The 25,892-nt window shown below is 41.6% G+C and overlaps 1 protein-coding gene across 2 annotated transcripts in view; it reads left to right on the top strand.

Moving 5' to 3' along the window:
- LOC140738799 (reelin-like) overlaps window positions 1-25,892 on the top strand; it is a 302,475-nt gene that overhangs the window by 127,516 nt on the left and 149,067 nt on the right. For both annotated transcript variants that reach the window (XM_073066646.1, XM_073066645.1), the window contains exons 12-18: window positions 9,923-10,068; window positions 12,709-12,860; window positions 17,045-17,157; window positions 18,803-19,011; window positions 19,775-19,903; window positions 24,527-24,636; window positions 25,457-25,523. In XM_073066646.1, coding sequence (XP_072922747.1) covers window positions 9,923-10,068; window positions 12,709-12,860; window positions 17,045-17,157; window positions 18,803-19,011; window positions 19,775-19,903; window positions 24,527-24,636; window positions 25,457-25,523 — 926 coding nt within the window. The remainder of the gene's footprint in view (window positions 1-9,922; window positions 10,069-12,708; window positions 12,861-17,044; window positions 17,158-18,802; window positions 19,012-19,774; window positions 19,904-24,526; window positions 24,637-25,456; window positions 25,524-25,892) is intronic.

Raw genomic sequence — 25,892 nt, 5'->3', positions numbered from 1 at the left:
AACAGCAGTAATCATAGCAAAGTGTGAGGGCCAGCTGTCGGAAAATATCAGCACAACAGTGAAACCTTGGGGAGGAAGTCAAGAATTTATTTTATTAGTATTTGATGTGCATCTAACCATGAGATAAAAGAAGTGACAGAAAACATTCCTAGGACATGAAGGTGAGGTCATTTGGATTTGCCTCTGGTGGGACAACCTTGAAATGGGAATTGCTTTAGTTTATCTGAGCAGCCTGCTTGTTTTGGAAGCTAGCCTTGTATTTCCTTGTCTATTTTAATTATTTCTGTTGACAATATTGGCATTCTTTTGCTTAAGCGATACTGTATAATAGGCCTATTTATCCTCTGGGGTTCCATGGTATGGTCAATAAATTGGAATGCTTGACCGAGTAAATGTTTAGAAGTTCTTTATCCCCCCAAACCAATGGATATTATCTAAGGATAATGAGTTGGTTATTTTGAACTGCGATGAGATGTTTCCACACCTTGGGAAAGAGAGAGAGAGAAGTTATAGCATTGGGGAAGTCAATTAAAGCTCTCATCTTGACTGTTTCTCATGGTCAATCATTACAACATTGGTCTCATGTTTGTTGCTTAAATTGAGATTTCACTGTTACAATGTACAGATGTTTTTCTGTCTTCCAGTTCAGAATGAAATATACAGTACAATGCAAAAATCTTAGATAGAGAGAGGTAGAGAGAGAGATACAGAGAGAGGTAGAGAGAGAGATACAGGGAGAGGTAGGGAGAGAGATAGCGAGAGAGAGAGCATGCTAATGTGCTAATACTTTTGCCCTTTTCTGTATTTGTCAATGTGAAGTGGAGAGCAAGTTTTTAAATCTGGTGGGAGCAAAGGATGTTGGAATGGGAGGGTGGGAGGGGTGGGGCAGGTGGCAGAGAAGGAGTGCTAGGAGTGAGTGGGTAGCACAGGTACAGACACACTTGGCAAGGTCATTTGATTCCAAACAATTGGTTTATTGAGCCTGTGTCAATGAGCTGTGAGGCTGGGAAATTGGATCATTTCCAAGATGTCAGTTTGTAACTGATCTGGGAATAAAAGTAAAACTTCATATGTAGTTAATTAGGTTTGTTAGTGCTTCAGAAGAGCTCCAGAGATTTGAAGGTTTACTTTGTGTGACTTAGCACTGCATCACCCCAAGTGGCTGGAAATGTCTTATTAAAAAAGGCGTTTGGATAATTCTCACGTTCTATTAATTTTGAAAAGATACCAGGGAGATAGTCAGTATAAAGAGGTAAAGGCTGTAAGCAATGAGTGAATCCAGGTGAGAATGGGTTGATTAGTAGATAGAGACAGATGGGTAAAAGAAGGGAACCAAATATGGGAGGGAAGGTGGGCAGATAGGTACATTGGATGAGGGAATAGGGGACCCAATAGGATGAGTGTGTTGTTGATGGGCAGATGGAGTAGGTAGGATAATGGTTGATTGTGGTAGGAGGAGGGTAGGATTGTGGGTGTGTCACAAAGACAAAGGGACAGGGGGGAGCAGGTTACCTGAAACTGGGGATTCCATTGTTCATACCAATGAGCTGTAGACTAATCAGGCTGAATATGAGCTGCTATTCTTCTAGTTTATGTTTGGCTTTGCTTTGGGAGAGTGGACAGGTGGAACTGAAAAGGGGAGTTAAAATGGCTTACAACTGTGTGCTCCAAATGTCAGTCTGTCACGCACCCACCTCTATCTCCCAGTTCCACTCTTCCTTCCCTAACTGACTCAATCTGCCTGTTATTCTTCACCCTTCCTCAGTCCTCTGATCTCCCACTGGGTCCTGGGCCACCTCTCCCCATTTCCCCTTCCACCTTTCCCTTCCCATTCAGTTCTGACTGACTGGAAATTGACCATTCCTCTGCCTAGACGCTGCCTGACCCACTGAGTTTATCCTGCAGCTTTATGCTTCATTTGCAGTCTTGTGAATTTGTTATTTCAAGTATGGAACAAACAGGTAACTGCATAAAGGAGTCAAGTCAGGGGAGGGAAGGAGAAAAGTGCAGACTGCTGGAAGAGTGTGAAGTAGAAACACGAAGGCTATGTGTACTGGAATCTGAGCAATAAGGAGGAAGGTGATATGGGAACCATTATGGGTAAAAACAACTCGCACAAACTGCTGGAGGAATTCGGGCAGCATCTATGAAAATGAATAACCAGTCAACACTTTGGACAAAGTCTCTTCATCTCAGCTCAAAACACTGGCTGTTTATTCATTCCCATAGATGCTGCCTGACCTGCTGAGTTCCTCCAGCATTTTGTGTGTGTTGTTGTGGATTTCCAGCATCTGCAGAATCTCTTGGGTAAAAACAACTGCTTGTTTCAGTCTTGAAAATAATCAGTTGATCATCCACAGCTCTTTTAGTAAATTCATGAGGTGTCATTTTAGGATTTGCTCAATCTGTTCCATTTGGAATTCTTATAATGAGGATCAGCGCTTTGACCAGTTTCTGCATGTTCTGGGTTTGAGCCTTTCTTTGTGAAACATTTTAAGGTGGATGGAATATCTTTTTTCCTTTCCTCTGTTGTGGGAGATGCCAAGTCTAGCCTCCATTTGCTGCCATTTATCTATAAACCTCCAGGTCTGTTTATTCAGTAAACACGAGGAAATCTGCAGATGCTGGAAATTCAAGCAACACACACAAAATGCTGGTGGAACAATATTCCACCAGCATTTTGTGTGAAGTCTGTTTATTCCATCATTTCTTTCTGCTCTTGTACCTCTTGTGCTGATATGGCTCTGATACTGAGGTTATGAGTCATCTCATCAACGTAAACCCAACGTACACCTGTCAATACTGTGGTTCCTTAATGACATCCCTAAATCTTCCAACACTGAATGTCCTGTAAGCATTTGAATTAAACTAGATATAATCCTTTAACAAACACAAGCTTAATGTGTCATTTTACTTTAACACAAATATTCATACAAAAATTGCAACTATTGCAGATGCTAAAAGGCAGTGTGGATTAGTACCAAGCCATCAAAGAACTGCTGAAAACTTAAACCATATATTCCCTTTTGCTGTCATATTAAATATAATTAGTTCATTCCCCATTAAATTAAGTCTATTGGAATTTATTTCACCCCTGACATGTACTTCAAAGTCACTCATAGATCTTTGAGAAGGATTGAAAGGAGCCTTTTCACAATAGACATTCTAATAAATCTGACATCCCAGAGTAACTGAACATTATCTGTGAGTTTCTCAGCTCACTTCATGCAGGATCACTCTGCTCACGCACAAGATTTATACAAATCTTCCATGTTCACCACAGCAATTTAGCCTGAATTATTATTCACTCAGCGGTATGAAGGTATGAAATTGACTGAATCTGCAAATTGTTTATTTTTTTGTTAAACAGTTTAAGATGGCTTTCTACTGCTATATGATTCAGTTTTCATTAGGCAAACCCCCACCCCAACAAAATAAATTTTCAGTTTAGGTCAAACTCTGAAATGTGCAGATTTAATATCAAAAACACTGATTTTGAAGTTGTTTAGGTTCAGTCGATGAAGTGCGACATTGGGCCAGAGAGTCTCTGTGTATTAGAGTTCAAGAGATCTATCAGGATCTTGGGGTGCAAACCTGTTTTCCGACATAATTTAGTGCTAAGGTTACATAATTTATTTCTTTATTGAGACACAGCGTGGAGTAGCCACGCCATTTAGCAATCCTGCGATTTAATCCTAATCTAATCACAGGACAACTTACAATGGCCAATTAACCTACTAAATGTTTTGTCTTTGGACTGTGGGAGGAAACCAGAGCAGCTGGAGGAAACCCATGCGGTCATGGGGAGAATGGACAAACTTACAGGCAGGGGCAGGAATTGAACCCCGGTCCTCTGTGCTGTAAAGCGTTGAGCTAACCTTTACGCTACCACGCTGACTGCTTTCCCCAGTACCGGTGCCAGTACCTCATGAACGGGACCCAGTTTCTCACACAGCAGTCCTTGAACCATTCAGCTCTCTGATCTTATTTAGCCGATGGCAATTTGCATATAGCTCAGATAGTAATTTAGCGATTATTTCCTGGGGAATCCTGTTTTTTTTTATTTGGACTGCACTGCTTATGGTCTACAAGTAGAAACCCCTTTGTCCTATCTGTAACAATATATGAAGCATAAACACAAGTAAGCCATTTAGTCTGTTTTGCATGGTTTGTCATTCAGTGAGATCATTACTGATCTCTCACCTCACCACCATTTTCCTGCAGAAGCCTATGTTCATTGATTCCTTAAATATCTAAAATCTATTAATTTTTGTCATGAGTATAAAGAACAGTTGAGCCTCTATATCGATGTTAGATCTCATAGATATAGAATTCAAAACATCGACTAACAGAGTGATGAAATTTCTTCTCAACTCTGCCTGAATGACTGACCACTTATTTTCAAAGTCAAAGTCGGGTTGTTGTCATATGTACGAGTATATGAAAATCATGCTTGCACCAGCACCACAGGCACCTTGCAACAATTAAGCAGCATTCACAAGAAAAATGTAATAAAATATAAATGATACACAGTTTTTACACAAAAACACAATCAGAACAAAAGTGCATAGTTGGACTGTGACCATGGATCTACACATCCTGTCCAGGAGAAATATCAATTCTATCTCTACTCTATCAAGCCTCATAAGAAGCTTATGTCATTCATTGAAATCATCTCGCAATCATTATCACTCATTCCCTCGTAGACTAGAATCCAAGAATCCCTTCCCAATCCAAGTTCATCTCCCCAGCCTGGGTAAGATGTCCTTGACCCTCGTGCTTGGCAGACAATACAGTTGTAAGTCGTGCACTTGCAACTGCTGAGAGCAATTTCTATTGTCCCCTTAACCACTAAATTCCTTTTTGCACTGCCCCCTCCCCCATTTGATTGGCCCACTTTACCATGATATTATGTTCAGTTTTCTCATTTACTCCGCTGACTCTATTCTCATTCACATTGGTGGACAAGTGTAAGGGCTGCCTCTCCTGTAATACTATCTCATGGGTTTCACATATCTGAGTCATTCATAGTTACATCCTCCTGCCTGTCTTGGCAACCAATACCACAGTACGTGATCTAGGAATGTTTAATGGTTCAATTTAATATCAGAGAGTGTATACAGTATACAATCCAAATTTCTAACTCTTCACAGACGTCCACAAAACAGAAAAAAGCCCAAAGAATGAATGACAGTAAAGTATTAACCACCCTCCCACCGACTTGCACCAGCGAAGGCACGGGCCCCTCCATCCCCCACCACGAAAACACGCCCCCAAAGAGACCTTGATCTAGAATGCATCAAAAACTACAGCCATCCCGACGTTTTAGTATCTCAGACAGGCTCTCTCTCTCGCTCACACTGGCGAGGGAGGGAGAGAGATTGCGTCTGCAACAATGAGAGCAGGAGACCAGCAGCTCACTGCTTTGTTGTTACAATCTTCCGTGTCACTTCTCCGAGTCTTCCAACTTGAGGATCAACTCACCACCAGAAGAGAGAGGAGAGAGTGAGAATCGCTCGAGTACAGGGACCTTCTTCCAACAGCAGCGCACACCGCCTGCTCCCTCGATGTTTCAGTCTTCAGCCGGCGACAACAGCGAGGAACCGGGTCGTCCACGGGGCCACACCCCGAAGGTGCACATCTTCCAGGCTGCACCTGAAGATACTGAAACGGCAAGCTGCACAGCGATTCAGAGACCCACGCTCCTGGAGAGCCATGGAATGAGCTGCAGCTGTAGATCACAGACTCCGACAGGACCCCAGCCACCTTGAAAAGAAAAGTAGGACATGAGAAAAGAAGAAGCTGTTTCACAGACGAACTTGAAGAAGTCGCCTGGGTCTGCAAAAACCTTCTAGCGGCATCTTTTTCTAGCTCGTCGCACCAACTTCTTGCAACAAAGTATCCAGGTAACTTTCACCACTCCCTGATGATTGAGGAAGTGGAGGGGTGGGGTCGTAAATTTGTTGATGACACAAAGATTGGAGGTGTTGTGGCTAGTGTGGAGGGCTGTCAGAGGTTACAGCGGGACATTGATGGGATGCAAAACTGGGCTGAGAAGTGGCAGATGGAGTTCAACCCAGGTAAGTGTGAGGTGGTTCATTTTGGTAGGTCAAATATGATGGCAGATTATAGTATTAATGGTAAGACTCTTGGCAGTGTGGAGGATCAGAGGGATCTTGGGATCTGAGTGCATTGAACACTGAAAAGCTGCTATGCAGGTTGACTGTGGTTAAGAAGGCATACATTGGCCTTCATCAGTTGTGGGATTGAGTTTAGCAGCTGAGAGGTAATGTTGCAGCTATATAGGACCCTGGTCAGACCCTACTTGAAGTACTGTGCTCAGTTCTGGTCACCTCACTACAGGAAGGATGTGGAAACCATAGAAAGGGTGCAGAGGAGATTTACAAGGATGTTGCCTGGATTGGGGAGCATGCCTTATGAGAATAGGTTGAGTGAACTCGGCCTTTTCTCCTTGGAATGACGGAGGATGAGAGGTGACCTGATAGAGGTGTATAAGATAATGAGAGGCATTGATTATGTGGATAGTCAGAGGCTTTTTCCCAGGGCTGAAATGGCTAGCACGAGAGGGCACAGTTTAAAGGTGCTTGGTAGTAGGTACAGAGGAGATGTCAGGGGTAAGTTTTTTTTACACAGAGAGTAGTGAGTGCGTGGAACAGGCTGTCGGCTACAGTGGTGGAGGTGGAAATGATAGGGTCCTTTAAGAGATTCCTGGATAGGTACATGGAGAAAAATAGAGGGCTATGGGTAAGCCTAGGTAGTTCTAAGGTAGGACACGTTGGGCACAGCTTTGTGAGCCGAAAGGCCTTTATTGTGCTGTAGGTTTTCTATGTTTCTATGAATCACAGTGTCAGAATCTTGAACTCCAGCTCGGCAGCCCTGAAGAGATGTTCAACCTGTTCTCACCTATTTCAGATGTGCTTGCGAAGGATCCCAATGGTTTCCATCAGCTCCTACACAGTCAGGCTGCAACATCAGTTACCATGTCTGCTTTAAAATCACTTCCTTCATCTAATAGTTTTATTAGTTCTATTACTTTTGCAGACACCTCAATAAAGTCTGAACTGTTTGGTGTTGCGCTCATTTCCAGCTGGTTACCTAGGAGACTGAAGCCTATTTAATTAATACCAGTGTGATTTTATACCATTACAGCTTTGAAGTATCTGGTTAAAATATTTTAACTGTAAAACTATATTAAGCAAATGTTAATATTATAACTAAAACTACCTATAGATTGTCTGGAAGCTGCATTCAGAAAAGGCTGTACTAAGAACATTTTTAGTTGGTCCCACAGAACAACATGGAGCACTTATTGTGATTTTACATTGAAAATTGTACTTGTCTAAAATTTACCGGGATATATCTCCTCTTGGCTAGTAATGTAACCTATAGAGAAAGTGCAATGAGAGAACAGGATTAATTTTAGATGGCACTGGTGAGACACAGCAAAGCTTTGCTGGCAACAAACAAAACTACTGTCTACTATATTTACCACACTTCTTCTGCACTATGATCGCTGCAATCAAGAGCCGGTAATTTCCCTTTGCGAGCTGAGCTTTTGAACTGACCACACGATCTGTTATTCATGTGGTATTCTGGGAGATTCGGTGAACTGGAGGCTCAAGGGTACATGGATGTGGCAGCCATTGCTGGAGCGGACTTGGGGACAGCTCAGTGGGGCAGGGCCCAGGCCTGAGAGTGAGGAATCAGCCAATTTAATCACTGGGCCAGATTGAAAAGGTCGGGGCCAGGGGGTGAGGGACGGGGCGAGGTTCGGCTCGCTGTACCGTGCTGAACTGACCTTGTGACTAGCCTGCAACCATCGGTTGCCTGGACCGGCTGCAGTGGTGAAACTGGCCCCATGGCTGTGGTCTCACTTTCGTGGACCTTGCAATTCTGAGTGTTACCTGGTTACTTTTATTTGCATCATTTGTTTCTCGCACGTTGGGTGTTCGCCTATCTTTGTTCTGTAGATTTTTTTAATGAGTGCTACTGTGCTTCTTTGTTTTGTGGCTGCTTGTAAGACGGAAAAATCTCAAGGTTGGATATAGTATACATACTTTGATAATAAATGTACTTTGTACTTGTACTGTGTAATTTGTATTTTACACTTACACCATTTCAGTTATGTCGAACTATTTGACTGAAATTTCTCAACCACAAAAGAGCAATTCGCAAAACACATTTAAATACTGATTGTCTTCATAAAGAGAATGCAATCATATTGCTGCATTCATTAACAAAGCATTTCAGAGTGATTCTGCTAATCTCCTTAATTTCATTAAGTATTTGAACCACATCGCTTTTATGAAAAGTGCTATATCAATAAGTTTTTATGTTTAGATGCTAAAAATAATATTTCTGGAATAAGAGGGATTTGAAAATTGTAAAAATTACTAGAAGAGCCAGACTTTATAAATTGATCAATTTTGTTTATCAACAGTTCTAACAACTTTCCTCAAACAGGCCTTCCCTTGCTGCTCTCTGAAGCCTTTGATTCACATGATCTGTTTCCGAAGGGGGATTATTATATCAGAGCCTTCCTTCCTTTATGTTTTTGCTGCTTGACATCTGTATGAAGCTCATGCTGTGACAGATTACTAGCACAAAGTAACTTTGTCACAATAAGATTTTCAGTTGAAGAGATGAAAGGCCTACTTGCACTGGAATATTGCTTGACCATATTTTTAAAATAAATGACTTGTCAATATTAAGTGCAATTGAGAAATATATAGAATTATTGCTGCAAGTGCTGGGGAAAATAAATGAAACACAAAGGTTGTCACTGGATTGCAGGGTACACTCCAGACAATTGAAGGAAAAAGCAGAGGCATCATGGATATGGGCAAACTATTGGAGGCTGTCATTTGGATGTGACCATTTAGTAATTATGATTTGTTGGAGACCACTCTTGTCTTACAAAGCTAAATGTTTTTAATGAGAATCTAATTCATTATGAAGATTAAAGAATGCAAATAGTGGAACATGGATTGATTTTCAAATAGATTTCACTAAAATGTCTCACAGAATGATTATTACGCTTAATTATTGGATAGCAATGGAAATGGAACAGCATGGATCAGGCAGAGAAAAACAAATGAACATTGTTTGGGCGGGGCAAAGAGTTGAAAATGGTACTCCAAAGGCTAGAATTAATTGTCTATCAAGCTGTATGATTTAAAGTTGGAATGCAGGAGGAAATCGAAAAGTGTTGGAGATGAAAAATTCAGAGGTTTAGCAAATAATGAGAGGAGCTGTAAGAAGCTTCATGTAGGCCCGGTCAGGCTAGTAGAATGGGCAAACAAATGACCATATTTATTGGTAGGAGACGGTCGAGATAATCCTTTGACTAAGCTATTGAGCTGTAGATGAGGGTGGTAACAGAAATTTAAAAGAAGCGTTGTGAATAGAAGGTCGAGGTTAATATTATCATATAAAATATTGTAAAAAGATTGTGATAATAAAAGCAAAGGATTTTCATTTCATAAACACAGGAGATTCTGCAGATTCTTGAAATCCAGAGCAACACACACAAGATGTTGCAGGAACTCAGCAGTCAGTCAGCAGCTACAGAGAGGAATAAATAGTTGACGTTTCGGGCCGAGACTATTCATCAGGACTGGAAAGGAAGGGGGAAGGAGCCAGAATAATAATCAGGCTATGAAACACTCATGAAAATATTGTTTACCGCTATAACATGAAAGAGTAATGTTGGTTTTAATTGTGATTCTCCATTATAATAAACAATGTTTAAAACTATAATGAATGAATAATTGAACGCTCTTTAAAATTCTCTTTGTTGAAATGCAAATTGATTGCATTTACAAAAATAGGAAAAAGAAAATGTAATGCTCTCTCCTCCGTCTGTCTGTCTGTCTGTCTGTCTCTCTCCCTCTCTCCACAGCATAGCTGTCAGTCTGATGGAAACTCCATGTATTTTCATGGGACAGAGGGCACTGATTTTAACTTTGTAACAACCAGGGACATTGATCTTCGGACTGAAGGCATTGTAACACAGTGGGTAGAAGAGTTTGAAAGTCAGCCTGCAGGGTAAGTGCTTGTTATTTCTAGTATTCTGGAGATGTGTACTGTTATCATGGGGATAAATGAAATTCAAAAGAGGGCTGCACTAGCCCTGCACATACATATTTAAACTGCAGCTACCAGCCAAATAAATTTGCTGAGAGAAAGAATTGAGTATTTGTAGTGGGGTGGAAAGCAAACTCTAGAAATAACATTTAACTCGTTTCTTACTCTTGCAACTTAAAAGAAAAGCAAGCATAGCTTTTTACTTCATTGCCCTAGAAAAATAAATCATCTCCCAGTTCATGGCTACAGAGGTTCTGAAAGGTTTCCTGTACACCTAGATATATAAAAAAAGCTCTTGACAGCAGAGGGACTTCAATTCCCTGAACTTATCCTCGCTGCTGATGCATGTTCAATTTGACAGCTCAGGGATATCCATTTAATGTCCTCCTCAGAGAATTTAATTTTCTGTTAACCCTTTGTGACTCCACAACGTTTAATATATAGTTGCATCAAGCTCAATAGCAAGCTGAAATGCACTTGCTTGAGTTCAAAGAAAAAAAATTGTTATCTTTGTTGAGTTTAACAAAGTGCAAGTACCTGAATAAGACTGGATTTAGAATTTTAATGTGTTTGGTGATGCGAAGGATGCTTCAATTATTGGCATTATTTTCCCATTATCGTGCTTCTTCCACTACAGAAAACCAACAATATGTACAAATGGTCTTTGTTCTGAGGTGGTTAGACTCTTACTGGGCCACTTATGTATTGAGCATTAATTAGTAGCTACTTCATTTGCACTTCTGTCCATTTTCTTGTCCAACCAGGCTTGAACACTCTAACCACATGTCTTTCCACCTAATGCCACCCTTCAGAGAGGATATCTGGAACATTGTCCCATCCTATATTTCATCCCAATTTTAACAAGCCTGTGATCCTTCTCTTCAACTGTGCCTTTAATAACTCCATATGGTGGTACTTACTTTTTTTATATTACGAAGTAACGTGATGCTCTCCTGAAAGTGAGATTTTCAGTGGAGAATTGTGTTAGCATTTAACAATAGGTTTAGTGGGTTGTTGGAGGAGAGGTACATTTGACGCAGTGAAAGGGGGTTGCATATCGAAGTGTGTTTGAAGATGAGCTGCTAAGAGGAGTCCTGTTGCCTTTCCCTATACTACAGTGTCTGTGTAATTCTCCTGTTACTGCTTGTAAACACTTCACTTCTCCTAGCCCTTGGCAGTACTCAGGGTATTTGCAACATTAAAGGTATTATGTAAATGTATGTAGTTATTGTTGCAGCAACCAGGATTTAAAGAGATTAGAATAATTGCTTCCAGCAAAGAATTAGTAAGCATCCATGAACAAGATTTCTTCATCATTATGTGCATTTACTTTCACTGTTTGCATATAAATAATGCCAGGTTCTAGAAGCTTCTCATAAAATTGGATGGATTCCAGTAAATGTTAAAACAACACAATAATTTGGCAAATGTGTAATGGATTTTTAAGTGCTTTAATTAATTCTAAATCTACGTGTTTTCAATATTCACCATTGCCCTAAAAGCGCCTGAAAAATATTAACTAACTGCAAACTTAGATTTTTTCTTACATACGTCTGATTGATGAAACCATCAATAAATTGGGTCTTGAGAAAGACTGGAGCAACACGCAAAAAGTGCTGGAGGAACTCAGCAGGTCAAACTGTGTGCATCGAGGGAAATGAATAGTTGGTGTTTTGTGCTGATGCTCTCCATCAGTACTGGAAAGAAAAGGGGGGCAGAAGTTTCTTCAGGAAGGTCTTGGCCTGAAACACAACTGTTCATTTCCCTTCATAGATGCTGCCTGACCTGCTGAGTTCTTCAAGCACTTTCTGTTCTGATCAATAGTGTCTGTTTCTTTCTTTCAAATGTATCTCTGTGCATTTCTAGAACTTTCTAATTTTATTTCAGTGGTCTGTTATTTGATTGTTTCCTTTCATCAATAATTTGCCGACTCTATAAATGCCAGTAGTTAATGCCGTGCTTCAGCCTGAAATTGATTTTCGAGCGGTAACTCTACTAGAGAACCTAAGATTCTGTTGACATGCAAATGTTTTAAATAGGTCTGTGAAAAGAAAATCTTGCTGTTTTAAATTAGTGGCCTGCTGGAATTTGCAGCTACAGATCCCCATTATTAGTCTAGACTGGTCAGGTTTCCAATTAAAGTCTTGTTTCACTGTGGCAGTCATCAGTCCAATCCCTTTTCACTCCAGCATTGCATCTAAAAATGTCTTGTTAATGCAGGTATGTATTTCTGAAAATCATCAGTGTCACTTTGCAGTAAACAATTTTAATAGTAGAATTTCCATCACACACTCAAGCAACTTTGAATTCCTCAAGTTATATGCTTTAAACCCTAGATTAGCATTTCATATCTTGTCCTGTGGTTAATAAAACTGTGTTTGCTTTAGCCTTTCTGGTAATTATTTTTATCAAGGCAATCAGGCAACACAGAGACAATCTTATACATTGCTGAGCTTCTGCAGTTTTCAGCCCTTGAAACAAAAGTGGGTTTGTTTCGAGTGTTTATAAAGTAAAGTGGAATGTAAGTGTTATCACAACTGCAATTAAAGTGTGAAGCAGAAACGGCCGTGCTGACCTTTCCCACGTTTTTCCTCTCTGCAGCTGGGAGACGTCAGGAGCTGTCATTGGCTCAGAGTGCGGAGAGGTGGAATCGGGCTCCTCTCTTGTGTTCCTTGAAGATGGCAATCGTGGTGCCTGCACACCCTTTCTGGACACAACTAATGGTGGAAACCTCAGGTTTTACTTCACCATGGGTGAGTCATAAAGGCAAGAAACATATTACAGAGTACCAGTATTTTTTAATTCTAACTGCTCATATGCTATAAGTTAAATAAATTAACTCTCTGGGTTGAACCTTGTGTAAAATTATGACTTTGCTGCCTTTGAGAAGGAGGAAGAAGTCTAAGTGTGAGTAATAAACTCACCAGAACAAATCATCGCTTAACAACAACATCCATATAAGCTGCACCTTTACCTCGGATGTATGAAGGGATTGCTATCAGAAAACCTGAACATAAGAAGTAGTGAACACTCTAACAGAAAGAATATTCATGACAAGTTCTTAAACTTCTTAAGAACCATGGCACCCCCCCAAATTATGATCAGTTCTTATTTCTACCTATTGTCTGAAAATCTCCATTCTTTGGATGAAACACACACAGAGTTTCAAGACAACAATCACTTTAACTGTTCTTATAACAGAAGTGCATCTGTTCAGTGGGATTTAGCTTTGACTTAAGCTTTAGGAACTCAGTGGGATGATCAGCATCTGTGGGGGGGGAGTGGAGGAAGCAATTATCAACCCTTTGGGTCAAGACCCTACATCAAGACCAAGAGTGGATAGGGAAGATAGCCGGAAAAAAGAAAAGGTAGGATGAGATGGGCCAGCAGCAATGAGTTGACCAAAGGGGGGTGAAGGATGAGCGGAAGGTGTGGAGTTGGAAGGCAGGAGTATGTGGGTTTTAAATGGACGTAGACCTTAAAAACAAAGGACAGAAGGAGACAGCTGGGGTGAGGGATGAGTGAAGGTGGAGACATCTGCTGAGGGGTTAAGTGGTAACACAAAGGCTACCACTGCTGGAATCTGAGAAGTAAAGAAGGAAAGAAGATGATAAGGAGAAACCATTAGGAGAATGATGAAGGGCAGATGGAATCAGATTGGTGAGGAGATCCAGTGGGTGAAATGTGTGGGGAGCAGCTGGGTGGGACCTGTGGGGGAGGGGGTGAAATGAGCAATGAAAGGCAGATGTTAGGAGTGGAAGGGTTCAAAGTAACTTTATCATCCAAGTACATATATGTCATCATATACAACCCTGAGTTTATTTTCTTGCAGGCATACTCAATAAATCTAGAATAGAATAATAACCATAATAGAATCAATGAAAGACCGCACCAACTTGGATGTTCAACCAGTGTGCAAAAGTCAACAAACTGTGCAAGTACAAAAAGAAAGAAATAATAATAATTAATAAATAAGCAATACCTATTGGGAACATAAGATGAAGAGTCTTTGAAAGTGAGTCCATTTGTTGTGGGAACATTTCAATGATGGGGCAAGTGAAGTTGAATGAAGTTATCCCCTTTGGTTCAAGAGCCTGATGGTTGAGGGGCAGTAACTGTTCCTGAACCTGGTGGTGTGAGTCCTGAGGCTCCGGTATCCTCTTCCTGATGGCAGCAGCAAGAAAAGAACAAGATCTGGGAGGGGTTGGGTCACTGATAATGGATGCTGCTTTCCTGTGACAATACTCTATGTAGATATTCTCAATGGTGGGGAGGGCTTTACCCATGATGGACTGGGCTGAATCCACCACTTCTTGTAGGATTTTCTTTTCAGGGGCAATGGTGTGCCCATACCAGGCTGTGATGCAGTCAGTCAATATACTCTCCACCAGACATTCACAAAAGGTTGTCTAAATTTTAGATGACATACCAAATTAACGCAAACTCCTAAACTAGTAGAGGCCCTGCTGCGCTTTCTTCACAATTGCCCTTGTATGCTGGACCCAGGTCATAAGGGCAATTAAATGATATAACCATGGAATTTAAAATTGATGACCTTTCCACCTCTAATCCCCCGATGAGAACTGGCTCACGGACCTCTGGTTTCCTCCTCCTGAAGTCAATAATCAGCTCCTTGGTCTCGCTGACATTAAGTGAGAGGTTGTTGTTGTGGCACCACTCAGCCAGATTTTCGATCTCCCTCCTCTATGCTATTTAACACCGCCTTTGATTCGGCCAATGACATCAGCAAACTTGAATATGGCAGTGGAGCTGTGCTGAGCCAGACAGTTATAAGTGTAATTTGAGTAGAGCAGGGGGCGAAGCACACAGCTTTGTGGAGCACCTGTCCTGATGGAGATTATGGAGGAGATGTTGCCAATCCGAACTGACTGGGGTCTGCTAGTAAGGAAATCGTGGATCCAATTGTACAAGGAGGTACTGAAGCCAAGGTTTTGAAGCTTATTGATTAGTTTTGAGGGGATAATAGAATTGAATGCTGAGTTGTAGTCGATAAGGAACATCCTGCTGTGTGCATCTTTGCTGTCCAGATGTGTCAGGGTTGAGTGAAGAGCCAATGAAATGGCACCTGCTGTGGACCTGTTGTCCGGTAGGCAATTTGGAGTGAATCCAAGTCACTTCTCAGGCAGCAGCTGATATATTTCACCACCAATCTCTCAAAAAAACTTCATCACTGTTGGATGTAAGTGCTATTGGATCACAGTCATTGAGGCAGGTTACTACGTTCTTCTTAGGCATCAGTATAATTGAATCCTGCTTGAAGCAGGTGGGTACTTTGGACTACTGAAGTGAGAGGTTAAAGATCTCAGTGAACACTCCAGTCAGTTGATCAACACAGGTCTTTAGTCCTTGGCCAGGTACCCCATCTGGGCTGGATGCTTTCCGTGGCTTCCCTCTCCTGTAGGATGCTCGTATGTCAGCCTCAGAGACTGAAATTGCAGCATCACTGGGGACTCGTGAAGGTTCTCAACATTTTGACAGTCAAAGAAAGTATAGAAGGCATTGAGCTCATAAGGAAGCAAAGCCCTGTTGTCACCTATGTCGCTTGATAAGAGGTGATAGCATTCAAGCCCTGCCACATCTGTCAAGCATCCTTAAAATTAAAATTTAAGATTAAAATTAGTCCGGAATTGCCACTTCATCTGTGAGATGGCTTTATGGAGATTGTACCTGGATCTCTTGTAACTTTCTTGGTTGCCAGACTTGGATGCCTCTGATGTTGTCCTCAGCAGATTGTGGATCTGGTTCCTCCAGGGTTTCTGGTCAGGGAAGCCTCTGAATGATTTTGCAGAGCCACACTTGTTCTTATAAAGTCCGTGACAACTGTGGTGTATGCATTCAGATCTACTGATGAGTCCTTGAACATGGTCCATCAACTTGACGCAATCCTGTAGCTGCTCCCCTACTTCTCACGATCACCTCTTTGTTGTCCTAATCTCTAAAGCCTTGCTCTTTAGCCTCTGCCTTGTGCAGCTAGAAGGACGGCCAAGTGATCAGATTTCCTGAAATGCAGTCTGGGCATGGAATGGTAGGCATTCCTTATCTAAGTGTAGCAGTGGTCTAGTGTGTTGGGACCTCTTGGGCTACAGGTTATAGGCTAATGGTAATTGGGCAGGGATTTCTTCAAACAAGCCTGATTGAAATCCCAGCTATGATTTGAATTGCATCAGGGTGGACGGTTTCTTGTTTGGTGACAGCATTAAGTTGTATCATGAGTGCCTGATTACAATCGGCCAATGGTGGTATGTAAAATGTGGTCAGGGTCATGGAGGAGAACTCTCTTAGTAAATGGAATGATTGGCGTTTGATTGCTAGGTGTTCAAGGTCGAGGTAACAGGTGTACGACAAAACCACCACATCAAAGCACCACAGAGAGTGTATGATGAAACACACACCTCCACCTTTTGCCTTTTCTGAATCAGCAATTTGGCCCATCCTGTGTATCAAGAAGCCTTTGTGTCTGTCTGCCATACCCAACATACTCTAAATAAGTCACTTCTCTCTGAAAAGCAGAACACAACTATGGAAAAATTATGGGATCGTGGTTATAGAAAAGGGAATGAAAATGGGAAGACCAGATGTGTATCCGGAGAGAGAGAGATTGGAGTAACACAGGGGGTGACGGTTGCCTGAAATTGACAAATTAATTGTTCACACGGTTGGTTTGTAGACTCCCCAGGCAGAATGTGAAGTGTTGCTCTTAAATGTGTTAATGTTCTTTGGCTTTGACTTGACTTCTTATTTTTGGTCTGTTTTCTTTGTGGGTATTATAACATCCAATAGATAGGCAACTATTTGTAACTGTGGAACATGGTAAATAATATTCTAATGATAAACTCAGACTGGTTTACTGTGCACAAATGTGCAGAGAATTTGAGGTGGTGGCCACAGGAAATGATAATCTGTCTCTTTCCCTCAGGGGCGGGTTCTTGCAGTCCTGGAGAATCACATGAAAATGATGTTATGCTCTATGCCTTGGTTGAGGGTAGAAAAGAGCATATATTGGACTTGCTGCCTTTCTCATCCTATAGGGTAAGTAGAATTGGAGCATTTAATTAAGATACTCAGCATCAATTACCCAGTGTTAATGTCAGAATTCTGGAAACCCATGTGCACTATAAATCTGAAGCTGTGCATAAGATTAAATCCTGAGATGGAGACAGCTTTGTCCTCCATTTAAGTGTAAAAGAAAGATAGTGTCGTTTGGTGATGAAGTACAGTTTAAGCCTCCAACTAATGCTTTGCTAAGTTAGCAGCAATCTCCACTTGTTCACAGTGAAGTGGTAGCCAAAAGCCAATCAGCCAACCACTCCCATCTCATACCTACCTGGAGCAGAAAGCCAGGAAGAGAGTTTCCTGCTGTCAAAACCATTTTGCGTGAATTCCATAGCTCCATATTGGGCCTGGATGCAACATCAGAATACCCTTTTAATTACAGGCAGGAAAATTATTTCATGGGATTTAAAGTCTCAAACATTTGATAATGTTACCTATTATGAAAAATAAAATGATATAATTAATTGAATTAATTATTTCAGACCCGATGAAGGGTCTTGGCCTGAAACGTCGATTGTTTATTTCATTTCCATCAATGTTGCTTGAACTGCTGAGTTCTTCCAGCTTTTTGTGTGTGTTGCTTTGGACTTTCAGCATCTGCAGAATTTCTCATGTTTATAATTAATTAAAAGTCCACTTAAGCAAATTGTTGTATATAAACACAACTTCACCTCTTTGCTTCAAGAAACATTTCAGGTATTATTCAGTCAAAGGTCACAAATTATTAGTAAAATGCTGGAGGAATTGAACAGGTCAGGCAGCATCTATGGAAATCAATAAACATTGACATTTTGGTCAGGACTGAAAAGGAAGGGGGGAGGACCAGCTAGAAGGTGATAGGTGAAGCTAGGTAGGTGAGAAAGGTAAAGGACTGGAGAAGAAGGAATCTGATTGGAGAGGAGAGTTAACTGTGGGAGAAAGGGAAGAAGGATGGGAGGATAGGCACTAAGGGAAGTAACAGGCAGGTGAAGTGAAGAGCTAAGAGGCCACAGTGGGGAATATAAGAAGAGAGAAGGGGGAGGGAATTTTTTTAACTGGAAGAAGAAATTGATGCATTTGATTGAAGACTACCTAGGTAGAATATGAGGTGTTCCCCCTCCACTCTGAGAGTGTCCTCATTATGGTAAAAGATGATGAGGCCATGGACTGACATGTCAGAATGGGAACGGGGTTAGGAATTAAAATGGTTCGCCATCAGGAAATCGTAACAGGAGTGGTGACTGTTCATTTCCACGGATGCTGCCTGACCTCCTGAGTTCTTCCAGTGTTTTGTGTGTGTTGATCTGGATTTCCAGAATCTGCAGAATCTCCTGTGTTTACAATTTATTAGTATTACTCTACTTTTTTTCCAAAGTGCTTGTTTGAATTTCAGAGGGGAGGAAAATTTGAAGCTTTCTTGATCTCAACAGTGATGGGCAAAGTCCCCGCCAACCCACCCCCCCCCACCCCCCTTCCCAGCCCCAAGTCATCAGAGTTGTTAATATCCTGTCTTATCTGTGGCACTGTGATCCTTAACTGATCCCATTGCATCTGGAACAATGGCAGCATTCACTGCACATTAGTAGGATTAAGATAAAGGAGTAGATAAGGACTAAATTTTAAATCCACTTTTTTTTTGCAGAAAGCAGCCTTGGTTTCTGTTGCCATCACTCCAGAACTGCAGACGCCAGCTACAAGGTTCTGCCTCAGGCAGGAGAGTCACCACGGGCCGAACAGGAACGTGTGGGCTGTGGACTTCTTCCACATTCTGCCTGTGACGCCACCATCACCTACTCACCTGGCTGAGTTCTCTATCAACATGGGCTGTGGATCTCATCAACCAGGCAACAGGTGAAATCAGAATAATCAACTGGCGAGGTTCCTGTGTCCTAGACAATTTGTTTTATGATTTCTATAATTGTCTATTTGTCGTCCAGTTCCAGCAAATTCTGTAGATCAGTGAGATGCCAGACTAAGTCCTTTGATCACTGAAGCTTCTGGAGCTATTTTCACTTAAGAAATTTCACACTAGTTAACTAATAAGGTTGTTCTCTATCATTTATACAACTAATAAAGGACTATTGTTGCAGAGCCTCATGTTGGGTTACTTTTCTTAATTGCCATTGAACTTGCTGAGATAAGATGCTTAAATTCATGTATAGTCTGAAAAGGGGACTGTGGCAATCAGAGGGAAAACCCATCATCCCTTGCTCAAAGACATGGACTCTGTGTGCAGAAACAAGTTATGCTGAGGTTAGGAAGCCTGATTATAAAGAGATCCCCAAATCATAGTACAAAGTTAACCTTAGCTGAATCCTCTGTGGTCCTTCATGACCTGTTGGATAAGGTGACAAAGGAACCTTTAACCATTCAGTATCTTCAGAAACATAACTCATCCCCTTGAAGACTAGTTCCCCTTCTCTTACATCTTGGGCCCTTTCCAACAGACTATCCGTCTGTTTACAATGGGATCTACTGAGATCTCAAAATGCTTCCTAGATATTATAAATGGAATTTGAATCTCCTTTAGTTAAGTTTGCTTCTGCTCGATAACTGTTAGTGAAGGAAAGAATTTATTTTTATTTTCTGTAATTTAAATTTCCTGTGCCCACAGCATCAGTTTGGAGTTTTCAACCAATCATGGCCGTTCATGGTCCCTGCTACACATGGAGTGTTTACCCGACCTCTGCGCAGGTCCACACCACCCCCACAGCTCTGTCTACTCTTCTGAAAACTACAGCGGGTATGGACCTAACTAATGTTCCAATGTTATTGCTGATTATAGTATTTGATTACGGTAACATAGCTCTTACAGTGCCAGCAACCTGGGTTCAATTCCACCTCTGTGTGTAAAGAGTTTGCATATTCTCCCCATAACCATGTGAGTTTTCTCCGGGTGCACCGGTTCCCTCCCACATTTCAAAGACATGAAAGAATGGGTTAGAAGGTTATTTGGCCACGTGTGTAATTGGGCGGTGTGGTTTTGTTGGGCTCAAAGAATGTTACCATACTGCATATCTTCATAAGCTAGATGACTGTGCTCCAGTGTGGATGAAAGAAAGCTTGAAAAATGTTACTTGTCATAGAGACTGAAACCAAGAGCAAAATTTTGCCTCAAAGTTGGATTTCATCTGTTTATGGTGCACTAAAATATGGCTGTGTTTAAAACTGGCTTCCACTTGATCACCCTGCAAATCATGATAAAATTGGCTCAAATCCAGCATTGAAATTACAAGATGATGATCAAGAAAGAATAAGCTATAGGTAAGGAGAAGCAGAGAGAGAGGGAATGACACTATTGGGATTTGCTCCCTGAAAGTGGATTTGATGGGTATTCTGAATTGTTATGAATCTAAGAAATGACGTTGAAGATGATTGCATCCAGAAACAGGATCTACAATGCATGGTTTCCAATGGAACCTTGCCCAATATTGTGCACCTTCCACCACTTTGCTGCACCACAAACCTCTATCTATAAAGGCACACGTTGCATTTCATTTCACTGGGAGCACCACACAATGTGGCTGCCACAAAGGAAAAAGCTCTAACAATCATTCAAAGGGATATGGTCACATCTACAAGATACTTGCCAGAGACATCAGTGCTCCCCCAAGAACTTAGTCCTTTGTCATGCCCAGCAATATGGCCTCATACACAGTCCATGTGTGCTTCCCAGAAACTCGGCTTTTACCAAGAGGAAATTCTTCTTGTGATCCATAATAACCTGCCCATTGAAGGAATCAAAGCCTTCCTCATTAAAAAAAAATCTACGTTGTTTTGAGATATTCTATGGGTACATGAATGCCGTCAATGACTGCCTGCTCTTATTGGGAGTGAGTAATGCTGATTGATTTCAGAGTCTAAGATGCCACTTGCTCCTGTGGCACAACAGGGAACAGCAAATTGGGAGACGAGGTATGATTTTGCTGTGCTTGCTTCAAAAATTCCTATGGCGTAGAGGTTGATCATCAATGTGACCTTGACTTGCACAGTGAGATCAACTCAGGCATGACCAGTGATCTTCCTGCAAAATGTTACATATCTCAATGCGGACAGTCTCGGAAAATCTGAACTTGTGAGTGCACTTTTTTCCGGGGGGGGGGGGGGTCAAAGTAGGTTGGGAACAATGTGGTATAGGCTGTTCACCAATAGACCCATCTTTGTCTCCTACGCTGAGGGTCCCAAACTACCCTAGCAGAGAGTCATAGAAACATAGAAAACCTACAGCACAATACAGGACCTTCAGCTCACAAAGTTGTGCCGAATGTGTCCCTACCTTAGAAATTACTAGGGTTACCCATAGCCCTCTACTTTCCTAAGCTCCAAGTACCTTCCAAAAGTCTCTTAAAAGACCCACAGTCATGACAATTAATTTTTTTAAAACCACAATGCTCTCCTAGTCATACTGAGACTGCTAAATGATTGTTTTATGTTGCAGCTTTCTCCAGTTTCACAACCTATACTGATGATATTAAAGCTGATTCTGATTCTGATAAGAACATGAGCAAATAATATTTACACATTAATATGTTGTTTGGTGTGTGCCTAATGCCAGGAACACTGACAGGAAGAGCACACTGAAGTTTTCCCTTCAACTACTGCATTCCAAGTTCTAGGTTTCTACAGCATTTGAACTTCGTTTTATTTTAAAATATCTTTTTTCTTTAGGATATATATGAAAAATGCTTTGAAAGAAACTGAACAGCTCAGTCACACAAAACCAGGCTCACGACCCCAGCTCCGTTAGAAAGCTCATAACTGCAATTGTTTCGCTTGTGAATGTAGAGTTTCCTTCAGAGAATTTCAGGAACTCCAAAGATGATTTTTTTTTTACCATACTGAGAGAATAATGATGAGATTTGGAGTAGACCCTGATGCTGGGAAAATGTCAGGAGCACTCACTAATGTGCAGAGCACAAATACTTTCAAAGGATTGAGGTTGCTCCCTGTGCTCATGTGTCATGGAATTTTTCACAGACCGATCACAGCAAGTCAGAGTTGGTAGGCACACCTCCACCACCCTCATCTTAAAAACAGGCACCCCGCAGGGCTGTGTGCTGAGCCCTATGCTCTACACATGCTTCACACATGACTGCACCCCCATCTACACCTCCAACTCCATAATTAAATTTGTGGATGATACCACAGTGGTTGACCTGATCTTGGACGAGGATGAAACAGCCTACAGGCTCGAGGTGGATCATCTGACGGAGTGATGTAAGGACAACGACCTGGTCCTTAACACTTCTAAAACAAAAGAGATGATCGTTGACTTCAGGAGATCAAAGGACAGAGTACATCCCCCCCCTCCATATACATGGAGAGGTAGTGGAAAGTGTGGAAAACCTAAAGGTCCTTGGAGTTATGTTGTCAAAGCAGCTGACATGGACCACCAACACCTCGCTGCTTGTAAAAAAGGCAGAACAAAGACTCTTTTTCCTCAGAAAGCTGAAACAGGCCAAACTCCAAAAGCTGTTGCTTAACTTCTACGAAGCACAATTGAAACCATCCTGACCAACAGCGCCACAGTGTGGTATGCCAGCTGTACAGCCGCTGAGCGACAAGACCTGCATCGCGTGGTGAAGGCAGCCCAGCGAATTGTCAGGATGGAGCTCTCAGGACCGGACACCATCTATTCCAGCAGACTCAGGAGGAAAGCAATCAGCATAACCAGAGACACCACACACCCTGGCCACTCCCTGTTTGACCCGCTTCCGTCCAGCAAAAGGTTCAGGACACTAAAAGCCAGAACAAATAGACTGAGGAACAGCTTCTACCCCAGAGCTGTGGCCTCCATCACACCACTCCCACAGAACAATGACTGAAACTGTGAGCACACACTTGCACACACAAGGACTTAAATACTTACACTAACGGCACTTTGTGCATTACTGTGATATTCTGGTGCTGCTGCAACTTATTTTCTGCTACTGATCTACTTAATACTGTTTTTCTATTACTGTCTTGTTTTTATCTACCGCTTTATTTAATTGCCTGAGAGGAAGACAAACAGAGTTTCATTGCACCTATGTATAATGACAATAAAGATCATTCTAATTCTAACAAAGGTGATGACATAGGTCATTTTTTCATTAGTTAAGTTTGGAAACATTGCACAGTTAGTAACAGCAGAAGGTTCCAGTGCCACTAGAGTTGGTGTAACACATCACCTTCCTTACCTGGTCTCTACTGCCAATGGAAACATCTTATTCACATAAAATCCTCAACAGTCCATGCTAAATGTATACAGATTAGGAGAATGCAAAGGCATCTTGAGCCTTGCCGCTACTTTATAAGATCAGGATTAATTTAATTGTAGCTTCAATTCTACATCCACATCTACCCTTACTGAAGATTTCCTGTATCTGCACAATCCCTGGTGTAACACACACCATTCCTCACAGGGGGATCAGAGGTGGAAGGAGTCAGCAGTTTCAGGTTCCTGGGTGTCGGTGTCTCTGGGGATCTATCAACGTATCAATGCAGCTACAAAGAAGACATGACAGCAGCTGTATTTCACTAGGAGTTTGAGGGGATTTTGTAAGTCACCAAAGACGCTCTCAAATTTCTACAGATCTACTGTAGTGAGCATTCTAACTGGCTGCATCACCATATGGTATGGTGGGGGGCAGGGTTGCTTCTGCAGAGGATAGAGCATCAACATAAGCTGCAGGGAGTTATAAACTTAGCTCCATCATGGGCACTAGTTTCCATAGTATCCAGGACATCATCAGGGAGCGATGCTTCAAAAAGGTGACATCCACCATTAAGGACCCCCCCCCCCACCCCCACCCCACATCACCCAGGTCATGCCTTGTTCTCTTTGCTACCACCAGGAAGGAATACAGGAGCCTGACGGCACACACTCAATGATTCAGAAACAGCTTCTTCCCCTCTGTCATCCGATTTCTGAATGGACATTGAACCCATGAACACTACCTCACGACTTTTTTATTTCTATTTTTGTGCTACTTATTTAGTTTAACTGTTTAATATACAGTACAGTATATATACTCACTGTAATTCATGTTTTTTCTGTTATTATGTATTGCATTGTACTGCTGCTACAAAGACAGCAAATTTCATGGTGATATTAAACCTGATTCTGATAAAACTTTCTCTTTTTTGGAAGTATGCTGAGCCAGCTGTAATCCTCCTTCTTTCCATCTCTGGGACCAGGTGGTCTATTGTCATACCGGGGCCCTATCTAAGTGAGACCTACCTTAGGATCTCAATCAGAGTGCTAGCCAATTATCCAGACAGCAGGGAGTTCCCCCATGCCATCCATCCACAGTAAAAGTTTAAATTAACCAAAGTGAACAATTTAAAGATACTATTTGATAAATCCTGTTGTCTTTTGTTACAGATGGAGTCGTATTACCATTCCCCTACCATATGCAGCCCTCATCAGTGGTACCAGGTTTCGCTGGAGTCAGATGGGCCCTGTGGCAGGAAATATGTGGGCAATTGACAATGGTTAGGAATTACATTCTTGAGTTAAACACAATGTATTCATGGACTTTTCTCTGTCCATTTCATTTGGTGGATTTGTATTTTCCTGATGTTCTTTGTTAATTGACTGGAAAAAACTGCCACTGTAGGAAGTGACTAATGTAGGGTGGTGAAAAGTTGCCTTCAAAGTCATATTGCAATGCTGTTGAAAATCATATCATGTACCCCCTGTGTCTGAGACAGGGGGTTCCATATTTATCTCTCCATCCTAAAGCAGTGATAAAAAGTTGGTCCCCGTTTGCCTTGTCTGAATTACAATTGGCCCTGGTCTGCATTACTGTCATCCACGGTCTGAAGACCAAATGCAGTACAAAGTCTGGTAACTCGGGCAGCACTGCTCTCAGCCTCTGTGCCCAGCACATGTTCTGTTGTCTAGTTAGAAACCTCTGGCAGGGCTCCACCAATGACAGGCAGTAGAAGTCAAAGCCTACATTGCCAGTGGGTTTTCCCTCTTCACGGTGGGAGGGGGAAAATCACAGGCAAGAGAAGAAGCATAAACATTTGATTAACAACGTGCCAATGTTGGCAGGTATGATTTGCTGATCAGATTATTCTGCACCCTTCCATTGCTAAATTCTTGGACTTCTGCTTTCTACCTCCTGAAGTCTTTAACAAGACAATTAGGGCGAGGACAAAATCTAATATCCTCTTCACACATGGCAAGTTTTTCTTCAGTATCAGAGAATTGCATAATGCCATTAAGTTCATTCACTTTGTGATTTTGTAAGCTCTCTCTAAGCCATGTGGATACTACAGTCATCTAATCTGTTTACTTCTCTCCTAGTCTATATTGGCCCTGCCTGCTACAAAATGTGTTCTGGTCGAGGTCGATGCACCACTAATGGATGCAAGTAAGACGGAACCTCATTATTCTTCAAGATTTCTGAGTTTTATCTGCAGTATTGGCAACAAATTAAAACAGTTTTATTGACCCATTTTCGTTTGATTAACCTTCCCTTAGTCTCTCACCAGCACTGCACGTAGAAGAAAAAGAGATGTGTTTATTTCACTGGTACAGCACAGCAGGACTTCAGTGAACTTCCTAAAAACTAAAGTCAATGTAATCATCCTGAATTATTTCATATGTCACATTTGATGCATTAAAATGGTTCAGCAACCGGCTGAGCTAAAATCATGTAATAGTAATATTTACCAATATATTTCACACATGAGCAGGTCTCAGAAGTTAATCAGGTAGTTTGACATCCTAGTTTTCAACA

Source organism: Hemitrygon akajei, chromosome 14 (genome assembly GCF_048418815.1).
Source record: "Hemitrygon akajei chromosome 14, sHemAka1.3, whole genome shotgun sequence".
NCBI classification, from domain to species: domain Eukaryota; kingdom Metazoa; phylum Chordata; class Chondrichthyes; order Myliobatiformes; family Dasyatidae; genus Hemitrygon; species Hemitrygon akajei.
Note: the sequence above shows the minus strand (reverse complement) of the source record. Positions and strands in the feature narration are given on the sequence as shown.